This window comes from Homarus americanus, unplaced genomic scaffold (genome assembly GCF_018991925.1).
Source record: "Homarus americanus isolate GMGI-L3 unplaced genomic scaffold, GMGI_Hamer_2.0 scaffold56504, whole genome shotgun sequence".
In the NCBI taxonomy this organism is placed as follows: Eukaryota; Metazoa; Arthropoda; class Malacostraca; order Decapoda; family Nephropidae; genus Homarus; species Homarus americanus.
Genome location: NW_024727175.1, coordinates 136,317 through 153,350, shown reverse-complemented (window position 1 = coordinate 153,350; position 17,034 = coordinate 136,317). Strand labels below are relative to the sequence as shown.

General features: G+C 45.0%; 1 protein-coding gene across 1 annotated transcript in view; it reads right to left on the bottom strand.

Annotated features, from left to right (window-relative positions):
- Window positions 1–13,302, bottom strand: part of LOC121865798 (mucin-2-like) — a 37,931-nt gene extending 24,629 nt beyond the window's left edge. Inside the window, exon 1 of the mRNA XM_042365358.1 lies at window positions 13,273–13,302. Within this exon, the coding sequence (XP_042221292.1) occupies window positions 13,273–13,302 (30 nt within the window). The remainder of the gene's footprint in view (window positions 1–13,272) is intronic.
- Between the last annotated feature and the right edge of the window lie 3,732 nt (window positions 13,303–17,034).

Here is a 17,034-nt window from a genome sequence, read left to right as displayed (position 1 = left end):
GCGGGTAGTAGTGGTGGGGGCGGGTGGTATGGGTGGGGGCGCGCTAGTGGTGGTGGGGCGGGTAGTAGTGGTGAGGCGGGTAGTATGGGTGGGGAGGCAGGTGGTAGTGGTAGAGGCGGGTGGCAGTGGTGGGGCGGAGTAGTAGTGGTGGGAGCGGGTAGTAGGGAGTGAGGCGGGTGGTAGGGGTAGAGGCGGGTGGTTGTGGTAGGGCGGTTAGTAGTGGTAGAGGCGGGTGATGGGGTAGAGGCGGGTAGTTGTGTAAGGCGGGTAGTAGTGGTAGAGGCGGGTAGTAGTCGTGGACGACGTAATTAGTGTAATAAATTAGTTAACCAATAAGGCAAGAGGCGGTGGGTTAGTCTCCTGCCTCCTTAACCTACCATACACGACCCTCATATCTTCACTTTAATCCTCCCTAACCCTCCCTCCTCTCTCCCTCCCTCCCTCCCTCTCTCCTTCCTACCTCCCTTACTCTCCCTCTTAATACTCTCCTATCATAACCTCTGAACCTTGAGTTACCTCACACACACACACACACACACACACACACACACACACACACACACACACACATACACACACACACACACACACACACACTCACTCACTCACACACACACACACACACACACATGCACACACACACAGCCATAAAAGAACACATTAAAGACACACATAACCACACTACCAGACACATTATAGCCACACTGTGTCTGTTTATCACCTCTTGGCTACTGCAGGTATTCTTCTTCATGTCTCAACCAATTTTCTTGTTTATTTTATTTTTCTAGTTATATTTTTGATAAGTATTTTTATTGTCTGTTTTAATGTTTTTATTGTTCCATTTACTTCACCAGCTGCGGTACAAGGAACATAAAATCGACTCACTCCAACAATGACAGAAATCCAGGGGACATTCTCCGCCAGTCCTAGACCTACCTTCGCCTGGCTAATGTGCCTCAACTCGCCTCATTAAAGGTGGTTTTACTGCCTTAATTGGGTGGAAAAATGACCTTAAAGACCCACATACAACTGGTAGCAATGGTCCTCGCAGCTGGTGTCGCTATCCGGGTGTTATTACGTCACATCCGGGTTAATACGTCACATCCGCTTTATTCTGTCACAACCGGGTTATTACGTCAGCTAAGGTAAAGTCTCCTGAATTTGGGGGGAGTTATGGCTTTAATTAACAGGTAAAGATGGTATTTAATTTCGTTTGTGATTCGTTGTACCTTGTGTGTGTATGTGTGTGTGTGTGTGTGTGTGTGTGTGTGTGTGTGTGTGTGTGTATGGAAGGGATGTTGTGGTGTGTGTGTGGGGGGGGATGGAGGGGTAGAGTGTTGAAGTGTGATGGCAAATATGGTAGTGGTAGTGATGGTGATGATGGTGTTGTGTAGGGTGTAGTGGTAGTGATGGTGATGATGGTGGTGTGTAGGGTGTAGTGGTGAAGTGATGGTGATGATGGTGTGTAGGTGTAGTGGTAGGATGGTGATGATGGTGGTGTGTAGGGTGTGGTGGTAGTGATGGTGATGATGGTGGTGTGTAGGGTGTGGTGGTAGTGATGGTGATGATGGTGGTAGGGTGTAGTGGTAGTGATGGTGATGATGGTGGTGTGTAGGGTGTAGTGGTAGTGATGGTGATGATGGTGGTGTGTAGGGTGTAGTGGTAGTGATGGTGATGATGGTGCGTAGGGGGTGTAGTGGTAGTGATGGTGAGGATGGTGGTGTAGGGTGTAGTGGAAGTGATGGTGATGGTGATGATGGTGGTGTGTAGGGGTGTAGTGGAAGTGATGGTGATGATGGTGGTATGTGTAGGGTGTAGTGGTAGTGATGGTGATGATGGTGGTGTGCAGGGTGTAGTGGTAGTGATGGTGATGATGGTGTGTAGGTGTAGCAGTAGTGATGGTGATGATGGTGGTGTGTAGGTGTAGAAGTGATGGTGATGATGGTGTGTAGGGTGTAGTGGTAGTGATGGTGATGATGGTGGTGTGTAGGGTGTAGTGGTAGTGATGGTGATGATGGTGGTGTGTAGGGTGTAGTGGTAGTAGTGATGGTGATGATGGTGTGTAGGGTGTAGTGGTAGTGATGGTGGATGATGGTGGTGTGTAGGGTGTAGAAGTAGTGGTAGTGATGGTGATGATGGTGGTGTGTAGGGTGTAGAAGTAGTGGTAGTGATGGTGATGATGGTGGTGTGTAGGGTGTAGAAGTAGTGGTAGTGATGGTGATGATGGTGGTGTGTAGGGTGTAGAAGTAGTGGTAGTGGTGGTGATGATGGTGGTGTGTAGGGTGCAGAAGTAGTGGTAGTGATGGTGATGATGGTGGTGTAGGGTGTAGAAGTAGTGGAAGTGGATGGTGATGATGGTGGTGTGTAGGGTGTAGAAGTAGTGGTAGTGATGGTGATGATGGTGGTGTGTAGGGTGTAGAAGTAGTGGTAGTGATGGTGATGATGGTGGTGTGTAGGGTGGTGAAGCAGTGGTAGTGATGGTGATGATGGTGGTGTAGGGTGTAGAAGTAGTGGTAGTGGTGGTGATGATGGTGGTGTGTAGGGTGTAGAAGGAGTGGTAGTGATGGTGATGATGGTGGTGTGTAGGGTGTAGAAGTAGTGGTAGTCATGGTGGTGATAATGGTGGTGTGTAGGTAGAAGTAGTGGTAGTGATGGTGATGATGGTGGTGTGTAGGGTGTGGTGAAGCAGTGGTGGTGGTGATGATGGTGGGTGTGTAGGGTGTAGAAGAGTGGTAGTGGTGGTGATGGGATGGTGGTGTGTAGTGCAGAAGTAGTGGTAGTGGTGGTGATGATGGTGGTGTGTAGGGTGTAGAAGTAGTGGTAGTGATGGTGATGTGATGGTGGTGTGGGTGTAGAAGTAGTGGTAGTGGTGGTGATGATGGTGGTGTGTGGGGGTGTAGAAGTAGTGGTGAGTGATGTGGTGGTGATGGTGGTGTGTGGGGTGTAAAGTAGTGGGTAGTGATGGTGATGATGGTGTGTGAGGTTGGGAAGTGGTGGTGGTGATGGTGATGTGGTGGTGTGTGGGGTGTAGAAGTGGTGGTGGCATGGTGATGATGGTGTGTGGGGTGTGGTGGTGGTGGTGGGGTGATGGTGGTGGTGTGTGGGGTTGTGGAAGTAGTGGTGGTATTGGTGATGGTGGTGTGTGGGGTGTAGAAGTGGTGGTGGTGATGGTGGATGATGGTGGTGTGTGGGGTGTAGAAGTGGTGGTGGTGATGGTGATGAGTGGTGGGGTGTAGGTGGTGGTGTGTGGTGGTGGTGAGGTGGTTGTTGGGGTTGTGGAAGTGGTGGTGGTGGTGATGATGGTTGTGGGTTGTGGTGGTGGTGATGGTGATGATGGGTGGTGTGTGGGGTGTGAGAGTGGTGGTAGCATGGGTGGTGATGGTGGTGGTGTGGGGTGTAGAAGTGGTGGTGGTCATGGTGGTGATATGGTGGTGTGTGGGGTTAGAGTAGTGGTGGTGGTGGTGATTGGGTGGTGTGAGGGTTGAAGTGGTGGTGAGTGGTGGTGATGATGGTGTGTAGGGGTGTAGAAGTGGTGGTAGTGGTGGTGATGATGGTGTGTGTGGGGTGTAGAAGTGGTGGTGGTGGTGGTGATGAGTGGTGGTGTGTGGGGTGTAGAAGTGTGGTGGTGGTGGTGGTGATGATGTGGTGGTGTAGGGTGTAGAAGTAGTGTGGTGGTGGTGGTGATGATGGTGTGTGGAGGGTGTAGAAGTGGTGGTGGTGATGGGTGATATGGTGGTTGATGGAGAGTAGCAGTGGTGGTAGATGGTAGTGGTGGTTGTTGGGGTTAGAGTAGTGGTAGTGATGGTGATGATGGTGGTGTGTAGGGTGTGAAGTGGTGGTGGTATGGTGGTGATGATGGTGGTGTGTAGGTGTGTAGAAGTGGTGTGGTGGTGGTGTGGTGATGGTGGTTGTGTGGGGTGTAGAAGTAGTGGTAGTGATGGTGATGATGGTGGTTATTGTGAAGTTGTGTGGTGGTAGTGATGGTGATGATGGTGGTGGTTGGTAGGGTGTAGAAGTAGTGGTAGTGATGGTGATGATGGTGGTGTGGGGTGTGAAAGTGGTGGTAGTGATGGTGATGATGGTGGTGTGTGGGGTGTAGAAGTAGTGGTAGTGATGGTGATGGTGGTGTGTTTGGGGTGTAGAAGTGAGTGGTGGTGATGGTGATGGTGTGTGGGGTTGTAGAGTGGTGGTGGTGATGGTGGTGGTGGTTGGTGTGTGGGGTGTGGAAGTGAGTGGTGGTGATGGTGGTGTGTGGGGTTGTAGAGTGGTGGTGGTGGGTGATGATGTTGGTGTGGGGTTGTAGAGTGGTGGTGGTGGTGATGTTGGTTGTGTGGGGTGTGAGTGGTGGTGATGGTGGTGGTGGTGGTGGTTGTGGGGTTAGAGTGGTGGTGGTGATGGTGATGATGGTGGTGTGTGGGGGTGTAGAGTGGTGTGGTGATGGTGATGATGGTGGTGTGTAGGGTGTGAAGTGGTGGTGGCATGGTGATGGAGTGGTGGTGTGTGGGGTGTGGGGAAGTGAGTGTGGTGGTGAGGTGATGATGGTGAGGGTGGGGTGTGAGTGTGGTGGTGGTGAGTGGTGGTGAGTGGTGGTGTGTGGGGTGTGAAGTGGTGGTGGTGAGGGTGGTGATGGTGGTGTGTGGGGTGTAGAGTGGTGAGTGGATGGGTGATGATGGTGGTGTGTGGGATTGTGAGAAGTGGTGGTGGTAGTGATGGTGGAGTGGTGGTGAGGTTGATGGAGAGTTGGTGGTAGTGATGGTGATGATGGTGGTGTGTGGTTGTAGAAGTGGTGGTGGTGATGGTGATGGTGGTGTGTGGGGTTAAGAAGTGGTGGTGGTGGTGGTGATGAGTGGTGGGTGTGTGGGTTGTAGAGTGAGGTGGTGGTGGTGGGTGGTGGTGGTGTGTGGGTTAGTAGAGTGGTGGTGGTGGTGGTGGTTGGTTGTGGGGGGTTAGAGTGGGGTGGTGGTGGTGGTGATGGTGGTGGTTGAGAGAGTTAGAGTGAGTTGGTGGTGGTGGTGGTGGTTGGTGTGGGTGTAGAGTGGTGTGGGGTGAGTTGGTGGTTGGTGTGTGGGGTTGTGGGGTGGTGGTGGTGGTGTGGTTGGTGTGGGGTTGTAGGGTGGTGGTGGTGGTGGGGTGATGGTGGTGTGTGGGGTGTAGAAGTAGTGGTAGTGATGGTGATGGTGGTGTGTGGGGTGTAGAAGTGGTGGTGGTGATGGTGGTGATGGTGGTGTGTGGGATTGTGGGGAGTGGTGGTGGTGGTGGTGGAGTGTGTGGGGTGGTTGTGTGGGGTTGTGGGGAAGTGGTGGTGGTATGGTGGTGGTGGTGGTTGTGTGGGGTGTGGGAAGTGTGGTGGTGGTGGTGATGATGGTGGTGTGTGGGGTTGTAGAAGTGGTGGTGGCATGGTGATGATGGTTGTGTGGGGTGTAGAAGTGGTGGTGGTCATGGTGGTGATGGTGGTGTGTGGGGTGTGGGGTGGTGGTGGTGAGTGGTGGTGAGTGGTGGTGTGTGGGGTGTGGTGGTGGTGATGTGATGGTGAGTGGTGGTGGTGTGTGGGTTAGAGTGGTGAGGTAGTGGTGGTGGTTAGTGTGGGGTTGTGGGGAAGTTGTGGTGTGGTGATGGTGGTGATGGTGGTGTGTGGGGTGTGGGGGTGGTGGTGGTGGTGGTGGAGTGGTGGTGTGTGGGATTGTGGGAGTGGTGGTGGTGGTGGTGGTGTTGGTTGTTGGAGGTTTGGAAGTGGTGGTGGTGATGGTGATGAGTGGTGGTGTGTAGGGTGTAGGAAGTGGTGGTGGTGATGATGATGGTGGTGTGTGGGGTTGTGGAGGTGGTGGTGATGGGTGATGAGTGGTGTGTGGGGTGTGGGGAAGTGGTGGTGGTGGTGATGGTGGTGGTGGAGGGTGTAGAAGTGGTGGTAGTTGATGGTGATGATGGTGGTGTGTGGGGTGTGGGAAGTGGTGGTGGTGGTGGTGATGGTGGGGTGGTGTGTGGGGTGTAGGAGTGGTGGTGGTGGTGGTGGTGGTGGTGTGGTGTGTGAGTTGAGAGTGAGGTGGTGGTGGTGGTGATGAGTGGTGGTTGTTGGGGGGTGAAGTGGTGGTAGTGTGGTGATGTGGTGTGGGGTGTAGAAGTAGTGATGGTGATGATGGTGGTGTGTGGGGTGTAGAAGTAGTGGGATGATGGTGATGATGGTGGTGTGTGGGGTGTAGGGAGGTGGTAGCATGGTGATGGTGGTGTGTGGGGTGTGGAAGTGGTGGTAGTGATGGTGATGATGGTGGTGTGTAGGGTGTGTAGTGGTAGTGATGGTGGTGATGATGGTGGTGTGTGGGTGTAGAAGTAGTGGTAGCATGGGTGATGATGGTGGTGGTGGTAGTGTAACAGTCTCCCACTCACCACCATTCTCAAAATAAAAGAACTTCGAATCACCACAAAATACACATTACAAGAACAACAATCCAAAACAAAATAAATAAATATAAACACGAAGCAAAATAGTAAAAGAACGACAATTGTACAGACACACACTCCCGTTCACTGCCGTTCCTTTAAAAAGAGTTTCGAACCGTGGCAATACAGCAAAAGAACAACAAACGAACACTCTCCTGCTCATGGCGGCTCAAAATCAAACTTATACTGAGCCTACGAGTAATGGAATGACCAGAAAATCCATTTAGAATCGGAATGGGATTATGTTGGCCCAGGGCGGGATTATGACCCCGTGAGACCCCGAGTTACTGTAGTGGTGGAGAGACTGCATCTCACCATGTTGATCAAAGTATCATTCGGTTATTTCCATCCCAGAAATCAGAAGACCTATTGCAAAATCTTCAAAGCTTTGACTTCTAGAAAATTGGACAAAATTGGTTTGTAAAAGAATTACGAATGACTTACTGGCCATCACCTGTAAGTTGTGTTGGACACCTGCCGCTGACACACACACACACACACACACACACACACACCTGTACCTGATGTGGATTTAATAGATTCTGTGAAATTATACACGAACATGCAGGAGAATAAATTTAAAGAGAGAGAGAGAGAGAGAGAGAGAGAGAGAGAGAGAGAGAGAGAGAGAGAGAGAACGGAGGATATATTTAGAGGAGAGAAACACAGGGTCAGTTTAGGTTAGGTTAAGATTCCTACAATTCATTCATGTTCAGATATTACCCCCTGACATTTATATCATTGCGTCGTGTAGGATAACCAGGTGTAGTCAGGTGTAGGAAGGTGCAGGCAAGTATAGTAAGGTGTAGTCGGGTGTACTCAGGTGTAACCAGGTGCAGACAGGTGTGGCCAGGTGTAAGCAGGTGCAGGCAGATGTAAACAGGTGTAGTCAGATGTGAGCAAGTGTACTCAGGTGTAGGCAGGTATAGGTGCAGGCAGGTGGACGCTCAGGTGTCCACCACAGTGTAGGCAAAACTCTCTTTGACACACCACCCAGTTCACCTGTCAGAAACATACCAACACACACGCACACCCTCGCCCAGGCCATTATGGGAGTGTAAAGCCACAATGGGGTATATTGAGAGAGAGAGAGAGAGAGAGAGAGAGAGAGAGAGAGAGAGAGAGAGAGACATGACATCAAAGGCAGCGTCGACAGGTTTTAATTAGGCACGTATTTTCTCCCTCTGACTGACTGACTGACACTAAATGTTTAGGTCCTTGTGGGTGACAAGGAGAGAAGAAGGGGAGGAGGAACAAGAGAAGATTGGTAGGGGATGGGGAGGAAGAGCAACAGAAACGAGGAGGAAGAGAAGGAAAAGGAGGTGCAAGAGGGAGAAATGAGAGTGTACATGCATGTTCTATTCCCATCCGAGTTCACTGTCATATACTAATACACACATATGTCTCCATGCACGCACACACACACACACACAGTTCCCCTAACACACAATTATACGTGTCGGGTCCCCTTGGTGGGAGATTTCACTTAAAAATATTACACTTACAGAGAAGATGAGTGATAGAAAACACATGGAGACTTTATCACTTGTTTGTGTGTGTGTGTGTGTGTGTGTGTGTGTGTGTGTGTGTGTGTGTGTGTGTGTGTGTGTCATTACCACTGTGTCTAAGTGTCATGTCGTCATGTAATATGGTGACGTGTAACCATGATTCAGAGTTAGCCGGAAGATCCTTATCCAACTGAATTTACAAGAAAACTATATTCTACTGAAAGTTTTGTTTTCATTATTAAATTTTAGTATTATTGCTGCCCCTTAACATAATTTAATTAAATATGGACATGATACACGAATTCTTAACATAGTCTGGTTAACTGCAGACAATATTCACGACTAAACATTATCTAGTTATGTGTCAACATGATTCACCAGTAACCAGAAGATCCCCATCCAACTGAATTTAAGGAGAAAAAATAAATTCTTATAAACATTAGACCCGGGTGTCACGACTTCTACCAAGAACGGTACTTTACTAACATTAAGGAAAGCTATGAATGTTAGATCTTTTAATCAGCTGTTTGTCTGTCTGTCTACCTATCAACGTAACTTAATTCTCATTATAATAAGAGAAAGCTGCATCAGGTATCGTAGTTAGAGAAGAATAAATTTAGTTATTATATAAATGGTATATAACTTAAGCTACATTTTGTCCAGATGACTTTTCGAATTTTCATCTCTCTCTCTCTCTCTCTCTCTCTCTCTCTCTCTACTTGTGACTGTTTCCCCATATTTCCCACCTCAGTATCGTAGTCCTCTCAGGTACATTACTTTGATTGGAATGTTGGAGGGAAGGCGTTCATTAATTTGTGGTGGTTGTGGCGACGCTGGTGGTAGTGGTAGTGAGGATAGTGGTAGTGGTGGTAGTGGTAGGGGTTGGGAGGGTGGGGGTGGAAGTGATGGCGGTGACGGTGGTTATGGGGGGGTGGTGTGTGTGTGTGTGTGTTAGGAGGGAAAAGAAAATCGATCCTCCCTGGAACATTTCTCACATTTTCAGTGACGTGTTAAGACTTGTATGCACTAATTAAAAAAAAGGAATCCATTTGTAGAGTAAAATAATAATATTCCCTTCTGCCATTTTAGGATAAAGATATTCCACTATATAATTATAATAACATGGAGACTATATTTGTTCATCTAACTTCTATATACTTGTGTTTGTCCTTATTAGGGAATACATATCGTCAATATAGTGTTAAACAGATAGAAGTCATGCATTAAGGGTCTATTTTCAGTTACTATTACGGTATTAAAGAGGTTCAGGGACCTTTATGTAATGTTACAATAGTTCACAGAAGGGAAGTGTCTACAGCAAGTGTCCAAGGTAGTTATAACCGTGAGAGAGAGGCGGGAGGAAGACGATCTCACATATGTACAGTTGGTATTTGGAGCCTTGTTGTGGGTTAGGAAGTAGGGTTAATAGCGCGCGCACACACACACACACACACACACACACACACACACACACACACACACACACACACAGGGAGAGAAAAACTGTTGTTGTTTTTTATCCCAGTGTTGCCATCAGCAGGTCATGAATATTACATCAGCTGGCAAGATAAACACTTCACCAGGTGACTTGATTCACTTGACACACACCTGGTGGCCACAGGAGGCTTGATACACCACCGGGGGGGATGTTAACAGGTGTACTCTCTCTCTCTCTCTCTCTCTCTCTCTCTCCGACATTAACCCAATAACCAGGGCTAATATTAACGGCATCATCAGCGCCACCCTCACCTACGTTGATGACATTGTCGATAACGGCGCGACAGACCCACTGTAAGGCAGATAAGAGGCGCGTAATCTCAAACTTTTATATTACGATAACGTCAGTCTACCCACACTGACGCAATTAACAACTAGTGATCCTAAACCTTCATATAATAACGGCGGTAAACGAGCAGTAACGTAGAAAGATATGATGAGTCTTGGATCTTTGTAATGATAACGGTGATGGACCAGCAGTAGACGCTAAGTAAATCCTAACGCCGCGTCATCACCAAGCAGAGGAGCAGTAGATGGTATGGTAAAGGAAGGGACAGCCGTGAGCCAAGAATTTCGTAGATCCTTGTGTGTGATGGTTTAACCCCTTTATTATGATGGTTTAAGACATTGAATATTAATGATTTGACCTCTTGTGTGTGATGGTTTAACCCCTTTATTATGATGGTTTAAGACATTGAATATTAATGATTTGACCTCTTGTGTGTGATGGTTTAACCCCTTTATTATGATGGTTTAAGACATTGAATATTAATGATTTGACCTCTTGTGTGTGATGGTTTAACCTATTGAGTATATACGATGACTCTAACACCTTGCAAACGATAAGTTAATCCCATAAGTCATTGTACTGAAAAGGATAGCTAAATATTCTTACACAAGGATTAAGACCTCATACTAAAGGGATCAAATCATGGAGTTAGTAAGATCCTTACACAATCTAAGATGACAAACACACTAATTAAACACATATTAATTCTTGCACTTCAATAACCAGGGAAACCAAACGACCACCTTGCAGAACCCCGAGAACTAACCAACTAACCAATCATACTAACCTAGATAAACAAATATCCCTTATTCTTGAAGGTGAAAAAACAACATCCAGCAGTTAGGTCAGGAAAGGTAGAAACTGAATTGATGAAACGGTAGCCGAGGTGAGGGTGGCGGAGGCGTATAGCAGCAGCTGATCCCCAGGTGAATGGAAAACCTGATTTATGTCAAGGTTACGAGAGTTTTACTGAGGTAATATTTCCTGCCGGCTGCTGCTGTTGATGCTAAAGGTGTTGTGTGAGGACATGTGATGGTGTTATGCTTTACTCTCTCTCTCTCTCTCTCTCTCTCTCTCTCTCTCTCTCTCTCTCTCTCTCCCTCTCTCTTTCTTGTTATTTATATTATCATTATTTTTTTCTTTCATTCACAGTATGTATTTATGTTTATGTGTGCATGAAAAGAATGTGTGTGTGTGTGTGTGTGTGTGTGTGTGTGTGTGTGTGTGTGTGTGTGTGTGTGAGGACAAAAGAGGTTGTCACTGATACACACACAATGGAAGGTCGAGTCTCATATCCTCCTCCTATGTCACTTCCTTGTTTATCTGTGTGTCCATTGTGCTTTATGCTTTATCACCCTCTCTTTCTTTTCGAACTTCCTCTCTTATTATTATTATTATTATCATTCTCTCTCTCTCATTACAATTCTGTTCTTTGTTTCTATTATTACTCGTTTCTCTGTTTTATCATCCATAGACAGAATCATAGACAGAGAACGAAAGAAAAAGTGTGAGACAGCGGCAATGACAGATATATACAAAGACAATAACAGAGGCACAGAAAGAGAGAGAGAGAGACAGACAGAGGAAGACAGAAACCCTAAAAACAACAACAATTAGGAGACAGAAGCCCTGCTCACCCGTCTCCGCCTGGGGTCATCTACAGGTCAGGGAGGGAGGGAGGGAGGGAGGGAGGGAGACAGGGAGGTAGGGAGGCAGAGAGGATATTGGACGGATATGAAGTGGTCTTCCTTCAGGGCCTCGCTAGACCTGACTTGCTGACCCTGCTGCCCTGATAGACTGCTATGCATTTGAAGGGGGGTCACACACACACACACACACACACACACACACACATACATACATATGCGCTTCAAATGTTGATTCCTCACTGAAAATTTGAATTCAGGAAAAATATTAATTCACGGTTGTATTGTTTATCTGTCGCCAGGGCTTTATTATCTGTCTGTCTGTCTGTCTATGGTCAGTATGAGAATGACGCAGTATTGGGGTGATCTCTCTCTCTCTCTAAATGCGTGTCGTGAGGTAGTGAGTGACAGGTAGAGAGAGGGACGAGAATCTACTTCACCTGTATGACAGTTCCTACCCGTATGGTGTTCACTCTACTGATGACTTAATTCTCTCTCTCTCACCATGTCCACCATACGGTAAAAGTTGCCAGCTCGTGTATTTTGTCCTATGCTGGGTGACGTCCCTATACACGCTTTAATAAATATGTAGATTTTTTTGCAATGTTTTCTGTGCTATCTTCTCTACCCTGGTAAAATGTTTAAGCCCTTTACCTCCTCCCCTCACCTCCTCTACCCCTCTCTCTCTCCACCCCTACACCCCCCCCTCCACCCACCTCCTGATCCCGTTCCCTCACCTCCCCTCTCCACCCCTACACCCCCCCTCCACCACCTCCTGATCCCGTTCCCCACTCCTCTCCTCACCACCCTTTCCAACCCACATCCCCTATACCTCCCCTCTTCTCCCCTTAACCCCTCACCCTTCACTCCCCTCATCCCCTGAATGGACAAAAAAATATATGAGCTGACTCCATTCGTTGGCATGGTAACATACACCCGAATATTAAGTACTAGAGAAATAGATAATAATACTAAGTAAATAGTAAGGTAAGGTTAGGTTAGGTAAGGTTAGGCTAGGTGAGGTTAGGTTAGATTAGGTAAGGTTAGGTTAGATTAGGTTAGGTAAGGTTAGGTTAGGTTAGGTTAGGTTAGGTTAGGTTAGGTTAGGTTAGGTTAGGTTAGGTAAGATTAGGTTAGGTTAGGTTAGGTTAGGTTAGGTTACGTTAGGTTAAGTTAGGTTAGATTAGGTTCCTACCACTACAACTATTATTACTACAACAAACAATAATAATAATAATAATAATAATAATAATAATAATAATAATAATAATATTAATAATAATATCATACACCAGCATAACCTTATCATCATTATTTTACCGCCTATATTATTACATTTCCAGCACCATTATCGTACATCATCATCATCATCATCATCATCATCATCATACATCATCGTTATCGTACATCATCATCATCATCATACATCAACATCATTATCGTACATCATCATCATCATCCATCAGCATCATCATCATCATCATACATCAACATCATTATCGTACATCATCATCATCATCCAGCATCATCATACATCCAGCACCATTATCGTACATCATCATCATCATCATCATCATCATCATCATACATCAACATCATTATCGTACATCATCATCATCATCATCATACATCAACATCATTATCGTACATCATCATCATCATCAGCATCATCATCATCATACATCAACATCATTATCGTACATCATCATCATCAGCATCATCATACATCAACATCATTATCGTACATCATCATCATCATCAGCATCATCATCATACATCAACGTCATTATAGTACATCATCATCATCATACATCAACGTCATTATCGTACATCATCATCATCATACATCAACATCATTATCGTACATCATCATCATACATCAACGTCATTGTCGTACATCATCAGCATCATCATACATCAACGTCATTATCGTATATCAGCATCATCATACATCAACGTCATTATCGTACATCATCATCATCATCATACATCAACATCATTATCGTACATCATCATCATCATACATCAACATCATTATCGTACATCATCATCATCATACATCAACATCATTATCGTACACAGCAACATCAGTTATTAGTAGGAATAATTATCGTACATCAGGTGAGATTTGTCCTTCAGGTAAATTAAAATAAAGGGGAGGACTTGTGTCTCTCTCATTACCGGGGAGGCAGATAACGATGGGACTGTGACAGGTGTGGTGATAATGGTGTCTCCTAGTGGTGCCCCATAGTGATGCCCCCTAGTGGTGCTCTCCAGTGGTGCCCCGTTGTGATGCTCCTTAGTGATGCCCCCTCGTGGTGCCCTGTTGTGGTGACTCCTAGTGGTGCTCTCCAGTGGTGCCCTGTTCTGGTGCCGCGTAGTGATGCCCCCTAGTAATGCCCTTTTGTGGTGCCCCCTAGTGATGCCCTGTTGTGGTGCTCCCTAGTGGTGCCCCAGAGATTTGCCCCGTAGCGGTGCTTATGATAAAATAGTAACGATGCATAACACCCATGATTGATAGACAGACAGACAGACAGACAGACAGACAGACAGACAGACAAGCAGGTAGACAAGTATACAGACTAACAAAAAGACAGAAAGAAAGACAGACAGACAGACAGAGAAGCCATGAAATAAGAATCCATCCATTGATCTGAAAAAAAAAGACATTTAAAGACGACAATGTATAAAAAAAACACGTGGGAAAGAAGAGATAGAAGGAAAAAGAGAATGAGTAAGAGACAGAGGGTGAGTAAAGAAAATCGTCTTAATTCTGCACTTGTACATATTCTGTTAGAACAAAGGAACAAACAGAACACTCAGAACTTTAGCACAGAACACTCAGAACTTTAGCTCAGAACACAGGAAAAATCAGAACAGGAACGAGTGTTAGATTTTTCTTGGTGAGGGTCGATGGTCCGGACCTAAAATACTGGGGAGAAAATGGTCTGCTGAAGGACCACAAATTAAGTCTGGCCGAGACCTGACCGACACAGCTGGAGGCAACGACACACAACACAAGTACCTGGGCTCTCTCTCTCTCTCTCTCTCTCTCTCTCTCTCTCTCTCTCTCTCTCTCTCTCTCTCTCTCTCCTGTGTATATACAAGTGTGTGCGTGTTGTTGTTGTAATGGAGTTAGGTTTTCGACGGCCAGATTGTTTTAATCTTACATATTTTTACACTAGAGATCAATTTTCTAAGATTGTCGATCCAAACAGGTCATACAATTATCCTAGGAACCTGAAACAAAAGAAACAAAAGATGATCACCTCCTTTTGTTTACATCTATAAACTCCATAACCTTCCAGTTAGTGATCCGACGCCAGACAAAACACGATCGCCTTTTGCTTCTCGATCCTATATTTAGCCGGGAGTAGAAGGATCCAATCCCCTATAATGGTAGCAGCCTCTTAATGAGCAGCTCATCAGGTGCAGATATTTCCCAGATGCCGGTGGGATGGTGTGGGATGGGTGGGATGGTGTGGGATGGTGTGGGATGGGTAGGATGGGTAGTGGGAGGGAAAGGGGAATGAGCACGTCGAAATAAGGGTAGAACCTGGCGTGTTGATTATGGGAAGGTTAGCAAGAGTTTACTATATTTAATTTTAATATTCGATAATAATAATATTTTGTATTGTTTTCACTCTTTAACGTTTTTTACCATCAGAATGAAGAGTGACAAACAAAAACACACACACACACACACACACATTCTCTCTCTGTCTCTCTCTCTCTCTTTTCTCTCTCTGTCTCTCTCTATCTATTTGTTAATGTATGAGACAGGCAGAACTAGATAGCTCTGAAAAATACTCACTTACTCATGAATGAAATTACCATTACTGTTATATATATGAATAGTTCTGTCAGCTATAAATTTGAGAGTGTGCATGTGAAATGTTAATAGTTAAATAATTATCAGTCTGTCTAAAATGTCACTATCCATACAGGAAATATCGGTTAACCTAACCTAACCTAACCTAATCTAGCCTAACCTAATCTAGCCTAGCCTAATCTAGCCTAGCCTAACCTAACTTAACCTAGTCTAGTCTAACCTAACCTAACCTAACCTAACCTAACCAAATTTAACCTAACCAAATTTAACCTAACCAAATCTATCTAAACTAACCAACTAACATATTCAAACCATGAATTTGACAGACAGACAGACAGACAGACTCTATACATATGATTTGTGTACTGTTTGCCAATTACCAGAGCCAGATCGCGTATGCCAATTTTACTCATAATTGGGTAAAAAAAGTGAGAAAAATGGTGAAAATATTAAAGTTTTTGTGGTAGTATTGTGTGACGGAGCAATTTGTGTTTATGTATGCGTGCGAGAGTGTGTTGTAGGGGTGTTGTGTGAGAGAGAGAGAAGAAGCAAGAGAGAAAAATGGGAACAAGAAGGAAGAAAAATAAAACAACAGGCAAGAGAGAGAGAGAGAGAGACAAATAAAAAATAGTAACAAAGACAAACAGACAGAAAGAGAAAAGAGGCAAAAAGGAAAGAAATATCAAAAAGGCAATTAAATCTCTCGACTGTTAAAAAAAGCCATAAAAAACAAAAAAAACAAATAAAAAGAAAAACAAACACAAACAAACGACTACATTAAATCATGCATAAAAATTCCCTCGAGTGTCAAAAAACATCATCCATTAGTCAGGTCAGAAAAGGCGAGAATTGAATTGACATGACCTTGCTAAAATTCCATAAAAAGTCTTAAAATTACCTAACTGCAAAATTTTAGGGAAAAATATATTAGTATTTCTAGATGCGACATATATCAGTTAGGGGAAATATTTGAACACTGAAAAGCTACTTCATCTATTGGTGGATGTTGTTAAATAGCCTCAGTTGTTGATGGCCAATAAGAATCCACCTATCAAAAGTGATTAATTTGATTGGCTCGGTGACTGGTAGGTAATGTGACGTGACCAATCCACGATCAGTAATTCTGTCGCTCGTTAAGATGGCGGGGAGGAATGTTGGTCAACCTGGGGAGAATGTGACGGGGGAGACATCCTGGGGAGATTGTGACGGGGAGCACCGTGGGGAGAGACTATTCCGTGTGAGGTGTTGGTAGTAAAATAAAATTGGAAAACAAGTAGACCTCTGGATAATTACCGTTGTTAATGACCCATGAGCGATGTGTGAAATTAACGTAGGAGTCATTAGTAGCTTCTAATTACCCAAAATTCTATTTTTTGGGAGAATGTATCGTAAACCAGGTGGTGTAAGACTATCTGCAATGAAATTTATATATATATATATATATATATATATATATATATATATATATATATATATATATATATATATATGGGTGTATGTGTGTAATAGTAATAATAATAATAATAATAATAAACGGTTTATTAATAGAGTTGCAGCCAGTGGCTGAAAATACAGACTTACATTTGATTTAGACATGATGATATACTATGCGTTGAATACATTTACAGGGCTGTACAGTACATAAATCAGGAGTTGTTTATTATTTTAACAATAGATGGGATGGTGCTATTCTTATATCTATCGGTGCAGGCTCTTATGGGCTGAATTTTGTTATAGTGGCGAACTGCGCGAGGTGGGTGAGGGGCTGCCGGTGGCAGGAGGTGGCGATGACGAGGGTGGTGCATTAGTTGGCTGCCAAACCTTTCC